Source organism: Eubalaena glacialis, chromosome 10 (genome assembly GCF_028564815.1).
Source record: "Eubalaena glacialis isolate mEubGla1 chromosome 10, mEubGla1.1.hap2.+ XY, whole genome shotgun sequence".
NCBI lineage: Eukaryota > Metazoa > Chordata > Mammalia > Artiodactyla > Balaenidae > Eubalaena > Eubalaena glacialis.
The window spans coordinates 93,841,264-93,851,591 of NC_083725.1; the positions used below are offsets into that span (position 1 = coordinate 93,841,264).

Below are 10,328 nucleotides of genomic sequence, written 5' to 3' on the forward strand. Positions count from 1 at the left end.
CACTATCATTAAAAATACTAAATAATTTTCATCATTAAAAATACTAAATAACATTCTGCTGGGGAAGATGACAGGGTTGTAGAAAAATGAAGCCCTGTTAATTGTTGGTTTTCAACTATCACATCTATCAGTATGTTCAAGAGTCTGGATAAGAGGGGCTCATGAATTCTGGGTTCAAGTCTGCCCTGTCAACTCCAACTGCACTTTAATTTTCTTTTCCAAGGTCATATCGGATTGCTTGCTTTTAAAAAAAAATCCTCCCTACGTCACAGGCAGAGATGTATAGGCTAGTAACTCTTAGAAAGCTTGGTGGCAACCTGGTCAGAACTCACAGTGAAACCAAACCAAGACCACGGAGTAAACCCTTAAAGCCGGTGGAAACAACAACTCTGAAATCAGTGATGAGCTTCTAAAGATGGGAACCAGGTCTTATGCATCTGTGTTCCCTCCACAGCAACACCTTGCAAATAAATGTCTTAATTGCAATCTTAATCTTAATATGTCAGAGTTAAAAAGATCCATAACTATCATTTGGTACAAATGTTTACATTTACTGAGGCCATGAGAAAAAGAAGTAAATTGCCCAAGATGGGTCACAAAGCTGAGGTGAGACAAACTAAATTAAATGGGAAGTGAGCTATTCCTTAACTAAGGTAAGAAAACCTCAACTAGGTTTCATGAAAGAAAATAACAGATCATTTAAGGGCCCAGCATTGTAACTCCAATCCAGGTGATCTGTCATGGGTCTTCATAGACCTCAGTTGTTAAGTGCCAAAGGAAAGCAAATATTTTAAGAAACCCATGCAAAATAAATGAGCAACTATTCAAGTGGAAAAGACAATATCTTTGTGGAGAGGAGTAAAGCTCTACCATAGCATGTTAAAAATTTTAGAAAAACTTAAGACATTTTAGACTAAACATTTTATAGGTATTTTCCAGCCAATTTAAGTTTCTATTTAGACTCAGGGCAATCTTTTAAAATATAACATGATCCCATTTAACCAAGATAGCTGAATGCCCAGCATGGGCCAGTCACTGTGCCAGGGCACCAAGCACGGAAACGAAAGGCCAAGGAAAAGGTCGGCCAGCATCTTGATAACATGCACACATGTTCAGACAAACACTCAAAATATTGACAGGACAGAAGGATCCCAATGAAAATTTCCAAATCTCAATCACAATTTCTCATCTCAATGCACAATCAAATTAATGGATCAATCAAGCAATCAATCAATTAGTATTTCTAAGCACCTGTTACCTGCTCAATCCCTGCCTTTAAGAAATGAATGATATTGTTGAGAGAGAGGGCAGGTGGGAGAGAGGGGAGAGATAGAGAGGGAAATTATAATGGAGGTGGTCTGGTTTGAAGTAAACACCAAATAACGAGGGACATCGTGTTGGTAGGGGGGGTAGGTAGGCACAGTCATTTTGGATTGGGTGAGATAGAAGAGGTTTCCTAGACATAGAGGGGCCTGAACTGGCTCTCAGCAGAGCATAAATGTGAGTGTCTCAGCTGTGAGAAACAGTAAAAGCATCGAGATGGAAAGGCTCACGGGGTGCTCAGGTGGCAGAGCCAACATGCGTGGCTGGAACAAAGGGTTCAGGTGGGAAGCCCTTAGTGGGTGATGAAGGTGAAAAGGCCAGCTGGAGTTGACCGTGGAAGAATCCTCTACTTCTAGGAAGGAAGTCTGGTAAAAGGGCTACACAGCTGTCTAGGCTGCCACTGCAAACTCCATTTTTCAAGCCTTGTTTTCATAAAAGGTATAATTTGATCCTTCGAATTTTTCATGGCTAGATCTAAGCACATCAGTCCTAAAGTTACATGATTTTTCAAATATCTCTGTGCATTCACAGTTCACCAGTGGAATCTTAGGGCTACAAACAAGGGAAGAATAAGCTGAGATTCCCCATCAGTCATTTTCCAAGGAATCTGGGGCAAAACATATTTCTTTTGCCTGGGAGGAAACAGAATCCACAAAGTGCTTTGTGATTCTTTAATACAAAACGTCACACCAGCAAAGCAGAGCTAAAGGAATCCTAAGTCCAGTTTGCACACATTCTATAACATATTTGAAGAAAAAGAAATTATCAGAAGCAGAAGAATAAAAGGAATATTTGAAATGAACACAGTTATTGTTCAGAAAAGCCATTTTAACAAAGAAAAATCTTATTCCCCTTAAAAACCTCTCCTTAAAACCATGTTAGGAATCCTTCATTATCATGAATATATTCTGATTTAAAGAAAGTAGAAAAATCTTAGAAATAGTTTAGCATTAACCATTTGCAAGGATTTCTTTCTCTTTTTCTTCTTCTCCTTTTTTTGCAGAATTCCCATCATAGATAATTGAGTAGCTCTACAGAATATGCATACTTGCGAAGTAACATCCCAATATTTACTATACTACCCAGGCAGTCAAGAGAAGGATCTTTTTGTTTGGTTAGTGTTTCTAAATTTGGTGGGGGAGGTTGAGAGTGTGTGTGTGTGTGTATGTGTGCGTGTGTGTGTATGTGTGTGCGTGTTGGGTGGGGGGGGAGACCTACTGTCTTTTTTTAAATGCCCAAATAAAACAATTACTTAAAAAAGAGCTTGTGACTTGGACATGCCCCGAGTTCAGTTTTGCCAGCAATGGCAAAAACAGTCAACAGAGCCCTAACCTCTTTTCTCTCTTGACTATATAATGGTTTGCAAAGGGGTTTAGTCCTACTATGAAAGACTCATGTTAGACATTGGAAGAGTCTAATAGAGAATGAGCACCAGGCCTTGAATAAACAAGGGAGATGGTGACCTTTTGCCCCTTCTGCTGAAAGCCCAGCACATCCTGCAGCAAAGGAACGGAAAAAAAAAGCTGGTGTGCATCCAGGTGCTGCAAAATCTTTGCCTCTGGATTTCTCCCACACTTTGCTCCTGAAACAGTTTAAACTGAGACATGACTTAAATAGTATTAGGGAGTGAGGGGAAAGTACAATTCCTGGAACCAACTGTTCCACTGTCCCTTAATCCTTTGTTCCCCATACTGTTTGAGTCCTGCAGCATGCAGCACACGTTCTACGAGCGACAGGCAAGACGATGGATTTAGCAGTGGCTGGACAATTAGTCCCAATTAGGCCTGTTTCCCAGCTGAATGTAAAGGGGTGGCAGGGTGAGGTGTGTGGGGGGAAAAACTACAGAAATTTTAAAGATATGTCATCATGGAGGCAAGCAGTATAACATAAAGCAAACTGAATCAGGGGTCAGGAGACTCTGCCAAAATTCACTGTGTGACATTAGGCAAATACCTTAACCTCTCTGTTGTTATACACAAAATGCGGGCAACCCTCAGAGGCTCTGAAGATCTAATGCCAAATTGTAGTTGAAAGTACATACTCTGGAAATGTTCAGCGTTACACCGACGTGGAGGATTCCTCTGAGTTGTACTTGGAACCATAGATACCCATCTGTTTGGGGAATCATACACCTTTTATTCTCCTGGGCAGAAGTCATTAGTGAATTTCTTATTTTATTTCTAGTTTCCTGATGGCTAATTTTTTTAAGTTCATGAGTGATACTTACATATGTACATGTGGCGGCTGGAATCTGCTCTGGTTGATGTTGTAGTGCGTGAATGCCTGGGTGGGGTTGGAGCTGTACTCATCCACCGTTATGGTAACCTTGCCTTGAGAAGGAATCCCATGTGCCATCCTTCCTCCCTATAGGCATGAGCAATTCACAACTTTCCGGAGCAAAGGATGGAAGCAGGCATGGTGCGTTTCAGCCCAATCTCTGAACCCAAGGGTCTACTCATCAATACTGCTGTGTGTTTCTGAAAAAAACAAATGAAAAAAATGAGAACAAAGAAAAAGAGGATGTTCTAAGCTATGTCAGATGGGACACCTAGACATGAAATTGGTCCAGGAAAAATCTTAATCTGTGTGGTTGCCTCATGGATAAAACCTTTCCCAACTCTCCACCCAGCATGTACTTCAGAATGGACGTGACACTCCAAATGATACGGCTGGCTGCTAGCAAATCATTTCAATGGTGTTCAAACTAAGATTTCCTCTTTAATTATAATTATGGCACTTAACGTGAATTACGGAAGGGGCACATCCACAGTTGCCATGGTGTCTAACTATAAATGGTTTGTGCTCGAAGTGGAGAATCTTCCAAACCTTCCCTGCTAATTGGAATGTTTGGTCTGTACAAAGTTGGTATCACAGAATAATTTGAAATCTCGGTGCTTAGCACAGCCATAAAACACAATGCCAAATGTAAATTTAAAATGCTGTGCTCATAACAGATACCTGTGTGTAACTATAATACACGCATAATATATGCACACATCACATATAATTTTTTCTTTTACAGTGGCTCCCAACACACATAGGTACTCAAAGCTTGGTATGTATATGGATTCCACTCTGGCCAAGAACTTTATGGAAGGCAAATCCTTCTTGCTAAATGTAATAAAATTTCTTTAAACCCTCCAGTTACTCAGGGGAAAGTCAAATACATCCAGGCTTGGACCACCATTTTGGATGCACTCATTACCGCCTCTCTTGGAGCCCAGAAGGAGAGGTAAAGGAGGGTGGCCATTGAATCTACCACTTCACTCCTGCTTGGTGCTGCATAATTCTCAGTAGCTGGTTTCATACTTTAAAAAATGTTTCTGTTCTTTTTGATTCTTTGTATAAATGTCAATATATTATTTGCTGCCCTGGGTTCGGAAATGAGGATGCTTATTTTTATACCAAGTGTGCAAAGACTGAGCAGGGCACATCCCTGCTTCGCTGCTGTTGCAATTGATCAGTGAAGTTTTAAAGAAGCGGGCAGCACGCTCCCTGGATAACCCTTAGGTAACCCACATTCTTACTTTAAGTGCTCCACATTAGAATACTTTCACCATGTGCACCATTAAGCTCTGGGAATCTTAGCTCCTATCTCAAATAAAAATATTTAGAATAATAGGATTAGATTTAAATTCGGCATGAAACACCTTAAATACCAAGCAAAAGGCAGATGGCCTGCCATAGGCCATTTATTTTATTATTTTACAACCCAGGGCTTGTGTAGTCCTCCATATGCTAGCTGGGCTAAGAAATTCCGCAGCGTTCTACTCAAATCATTGTCTTCTTCATATTAGCAAAGCAAGCTAAATAACACCCACCTTGCCTGCATTCCTAATGCACAACAGCACCGCCAAGAAATGAATCCCTCGTGCTCTGGCATTTTAAACAAAGTGTCACTTTGGGTTCTCTTTCTCCTTCCTGACTTCATGGGAGGTATGAGTCCTCTAAGCACCAGTTGACAGACAACTAGGCCAGTAGGATTAACAAATTAAAATCTTCCCCCACTCCTCTGATGTAAGATATCTATAAGAACTGCTTACAAATCATAATGTAGCAGTTCTCATACCAAGTTTGCAGCTGTTTCCTTAATTTCCCCCACAATTATATTTTACTGTTATTTTGCATAACAGTAAAACACAACACCTGCTTCAAATTGCAGTCCTGTTCTAAGTACTGTAATTCTCTTTTGAGACACAAAGTACCGAGAGACACGACTGAAGCGCAAAACTGCATAATTGCACCACGCTGAAAAGTAAAAACAAATGAAAACATCTTCCTGTTATAGAAATGACTGTCATTAAAAAGAATGTTAGCCATCAAAGCACAGAGGGGAAAAAATACACATTTTCAGACTGCAAGAACTTAGTGTTTGCATAAATCAGAGAGTGGTGTAAAAATTACATGGCAATTCTTATGTCCCTGCCATCAATGTCTATTGTGTGAAATACAGAACATCAAGAAGCAAGGGAAGCAAAATTCATGTCTAGACCATTGTGACCTCTCAGTAACAATCTCTGCACCCGGTTCCAGAAACAGTTTAAATGTTTCTGGAGTAAACTCGTTAATTAAACTAAGCAAAATGGCCTACAAATGAAAGATACATTCCTATTATGTAAATATCTAGGCAATGACTTACAGTAGTTAGCATCAGACCCTCCCGTTTGAAGCCCAGGAAAGATGGAACTTAGAAGGTGATCAGTTTGCACTCCTATATGGTCCACTGTACCCTAAAGTCAACATGGGATTTTGCCTTTTCTATCAAGTGAGATCTGTGCCTCTTCAGCAAGCACAGGCCCCTGTAACTCGGAAAGGCTAAATGGGTGGCTGGCACCTCATTTGAATTCGTCTTTACCATGTTCTCTTTCAAATGTTTTATCGAAACAGTGCACCTGCAGTGTCTATCTTCTTTAATCTGGAGTCCTTTGAAGAAAATGTCAGACTGAGGCAGAGAGCTTCAAAACTTTCACAGGAACCTTTACAGACAAATCGAGAAAAAGCTTATTTTTTAAAAATGCTATGTTCACCCCCACTCACATCACAAGATGATCATATCCCAAGAATAGGACACACCAATACATGGGAAAGGCTTTTTTGTTTGTTTTTTGGTAAACTCCCTCCTCTAACCTGAGAAATCTAGAAAAAGCTTGAAACAAGACAGAATGATACACCACCTAAAACTACCAAGAACCTGCGTCACCTTGCTTCACATATTTAGTCAGTAAAACCTTCCAAATAATCAGATTTTGGAGCATCTCATCCTCATCACACTTACATTACTATATGTATAATATTTAAAGAGACTAGTATTCTTTTTTAAAATTTCCATTTTTATACTTCAATACATTTGCTCTACAAAACAAAGGAACCCAGTACTAAATGCCAGGAATCCTAAAGAAAAATGTAAAAGGGATTGATACTGCCAAACATTCATGCTGGTGCTACTTTGATTTTCTCTTTAAAAAAAAAATCATGTGAGCACATTTTGCATTTCCTAGACAGCAATCACTTATCCTGTGCCTTAAGCTGTGCAACTTGGAATGTTCTTTTTCAGGAATCTAGTGGGAAACGCTTTTAAAGTCTGCTGGCAATGAAAGGATTAAAAGCTGAGGAATTAAATAACTGTCTCCACCTCCTAGACACCATAAGTCCAATTTACCAAAAGTTTTCAAAGCAACAACTCATGACCTCTCTGCCCGAGCACCGCACGGCACAGCCTATGAGAAAGGAGCCCGTGATTTCCTCGTTTAAACAAGGATGCTCATTTTATTCACTAGCCCTAAGAAGACCGCCCGACCGCCTGGCCAGACTTTGGGACTCGCCTGCTCCGACTCCGCCAAATTTCGCTTTCTCCTCCCTCTGCAGCACTGATCGAGTGCTTTCTCAACTCACGCCCTTACTCTCTCATGCCCATCTCCAGTTACTCATCCCTGTATTCCGGAGCGATGCCCAGAAGCCTTCCGGGCGGCTTCTCCAGCAAGGTTTTTAGACGGATGCACAAAGTTCCACGTGCCTCTGTCCACAGAGCGCCCTCCCTCCCGACGCACTTACACCTGAACTTGTCTCCAGCACTGCGGACACCCGGCTGGCACATTCTTTCGGAAAGAAAGGGCAGGACTTTTCTCCCGCGCCTCTGGCAACGCGTAGAGTCTATATATGGTGGGGCGGGGGGCGCGGAATTCTCTACTTTGGATTGGTGTGTTTGTTTTAAATCTAGGGTGGGCAGTTGGGGGTGGTCAGCAACTACACACACACACACACACACACACACACACTCGCGCGCGCCCTGCCCTCCCGGCTCACGGCCGGCTCGTCCGGACTACAGCTCCCCCTTCCTTCCTGGAGCACCAGCTCGCCTTACTCGCTCAGTCCCCCGTTGCCACCGCCGTCGCCTCCGCTGAGGCCGCCGCTGCTGGCACTGTTGGCGCTGGCGCTCGCGGCCCCAGGCTCCGCTGGGCGCCTGTCTTTCTTTCTCTACCTTTCCCCCAGCCCCGAATTGATTGATGACCACCGGCGGCCAATGGCTCTGACACCGCGCCATCCTCGCTCGAGCATCACAGCCCCACGCCCCCGACGTCAGCCTCCAGGGCGCGTTGGCATCCCCGAACCCTCAGAGCGGAGCCCGCGACCGGAGCCGCCACCGCCTCCCTGCTCTCTGCCCCGGAGCTGCGGGCTGCTTCCCTGGAGCGGCGGAGAAAGAAAGGGAGGGAGCCAGCGAGCGTTGGAAGGGGGTGTGGAGGCCACGGATTTCCCCCCCTCTTTGGAAATCTTTTCTTGCACTTAAAGTTTTGTTTTTTTTCCACCATGACCTGTTTGTGTTTGTTTGCAGCATCTCAAATCAATTACACATTTTTCATGACCCGCATTTGCACTTAATTTGGGGTGTGTTGGGGGGGAATGTGGTAATAAATCTACCCCACTGGAGCATCCTTAATTTCTATCCTTGCTGGTGGATTCTAATCCCCTCGCCAATCTCCAGGAAAATGCCCCCTCTACCTCCTAGGCCGCAAACCTCGGAATTCAAAGGCTTACAAAGATAACCCTGTTACATGTAAATAGCAAAGAAACTCCTGCCTCTCGAGGGAAGAAATCGGGCGGCAACGGTTACTTTTTCTCGCCGCTCGTCCCCCGCCGCCCAGCCCGGGTCGCCTGCTCGCTCGGCAGGCTGCGATCGTGGAGACCGGAGGCAGCGGGGGAGAGCGAGGTTGGGGCGCCGGGAGGGAGTGAGAAACAGCCCCGCGCGAGAGCGGCGCGCACGCGGGCGGCCCGGGGGCGGCTGCGGAGCGCAGCCCGAGCACAAAGCTGCGCGGCGCCTTCCCGGCCACCGCACCGCGCTCGGGCCGCCGCGGGCGCCCGGGGCTCGGGCCAACACAATGCACCCGGGCCTAGGCCGGGGCGGCTCGAACACATAACCTCGGGACTTTCTAGTAAACAGCTCGCCGTGCCCTCGTCCCCACCCCCATCCCCGCTGCCGGGCTTTCGCCGCCGCCCCTCGCCGACACCCCCTCCTTCCCTCCTAAGAAATCCCGGCGGAGGAGGGAGCCGCGAGGTGAGGACCCCGGGAGGTCGGGGGCCGAGGACTGGGGTGGGGGGAGGGGAGAAGGGCAGAGGGGCAAGATGGGGAGTGGGAGGTAGACAGCTCCTAAAAAAGAATTCGCTTTCGCTCGGGGGTTGAAAATAAGCCCTCCTCGGGCTCCGAATTGCCCGGGAAGCGCCGGCTTGTGAGAATGTCAGGGGCACCGGGGCAGCCGCGGTCCGCAGCCTCCGAGCCCCTCGCACGCGCCTCTGACAAGGCACCTCGCACCCGGGTCCGCTTTGTGTGTGCATTTTTTTCCCTTCCTCTCGCGCGCGGCACCGGGCGCCCGGCCGCCTCCTCCCCCTCCCCCGCCCTCCGCCTCCCTTCCCGGGGCGGATTACCTTTCCCGGGCTGCGCTCCGGGTCCCGGGGATGCCTTCAGCGCCCGGCGAGCAGGCGATCCATCGCGGAGCAGCAGGAGCCGGCGGGAGGCGCGCGGGGGCGGCGAGGGGCGCGGGCGGGCCAGAACCTTCGACCCCAGAGGTCCCGCCGCGGGCTGGGGCTGGGGGCCGGGGGGCGCGGCGCGAGAGGGAGGCGCGGGGGAGCAAGGACGGGAGCAGCCTCGATCTGGGGAGAGAGCGAGCGAGGGGGCGAGGAGAGGGAGCGAGGGCGCGGCGAGCCGGAGGGAGCGAGAGCGGTGCAGTGACAGGGACTGCCACTGGGGTCAAAGGAGCACAGCTCCAGGAAGCAGGGCGGCCGAGGCGCCGCTCCGTGCGCGCTCCCCGGCGGGACCCCGCGCCCCCGCGCGCCCCTCCTGCAGCCCCGGCCCGCTCGAACCCCCACTGGCGCCCTGAGGCCCCGGGGTTGCAAGAGGAGGAAGGAGCTGAGGGCGAGGCCGGCAGCCTGCTGGTGCTCCCGGGTCAAGCAGGCGGCAGGAAGCTGAGCTGCAAGTTCATCATCAGGAGTGCGATCAGCGTAAAAATGATAGGGGACCGGGGAGGGGGGCTACGGAGCCCCAGGAAAATAAAGGGAGTTTTCCCTCCAAGTGGGCGTCTTCTGCAAAGGGAACACCCAGGCCCCAGGCCCCCCACCCACCGACCTGCCGGGCGCTGTCTGCAGTCCTGGCACAGCTCCAGGGCGCAGAGCTTGCCTCGGGGGCAAGGGGAGCGGCTCGGGCCCTGCGCTGAAACTAGGGAAGGCGACCTTGGGTCCCCCTCCCCGTCTGCTGAGCTTAGACTTTCCTGGGGGAGAGCTATGCTCCCTTTTCTCAAGCCTTTCAACTCGCCAGGCACACACACACACACACACACACACACACCTTTCTTTCTGCGATGTTGTTCCTAGGCCAATCCAGCTGATAATTTCTTTCACCTCCATGAATTAAGGCAGGTTCAGTATACGGAGGCAAGGAGAGGCAAAGACTAATTGTTTCCATTTTTGTGTTTGGGGCACATTTCTCCCAAAGGATAAGCAATTCAAAAACGTAAAAA

General features: G+C 47.5%; 1 protein-coding gene across 3 annotated transcripts in view; it reads right to left on the minus strand.

The window, feature by feature from the left end:
- Positions 1 to 9,569, minus strand: part of MPPED2 (metallophosphoesterase domain containing 2) — a 172,438-nt gene extending 162,869 nt beyond the window's left edge. Inside the window, exons 1-2 of one of the 3 annotated variants that reach the window (XM_061203203.1) lie at positions 9,241 to 9,569; positions 3,551 to 3,800 (exon numbers count right to left, since the gene is read on the minus strand). In XM_061203203.1, coding sequence (XP_061059186.1) covers positions 3,551 to 3,678 — 128 coding nt within the window. In that variant the 5' untranslated portion in view covers positions 3,679 to 3,800; positions 9,241 to 9,569. Of the gene's footprint in view, positions 1 to 3,550; positions 3,801 to 9,240 lie in introns of those variants that run through there. The other 2 variants (XM_061203204.1, XM_061203205.1) reach the window with 2 other exon arrangements.
- Between the last annotated feature and the right edge of the window lie 759 nt (positions 9,570 to 10,328).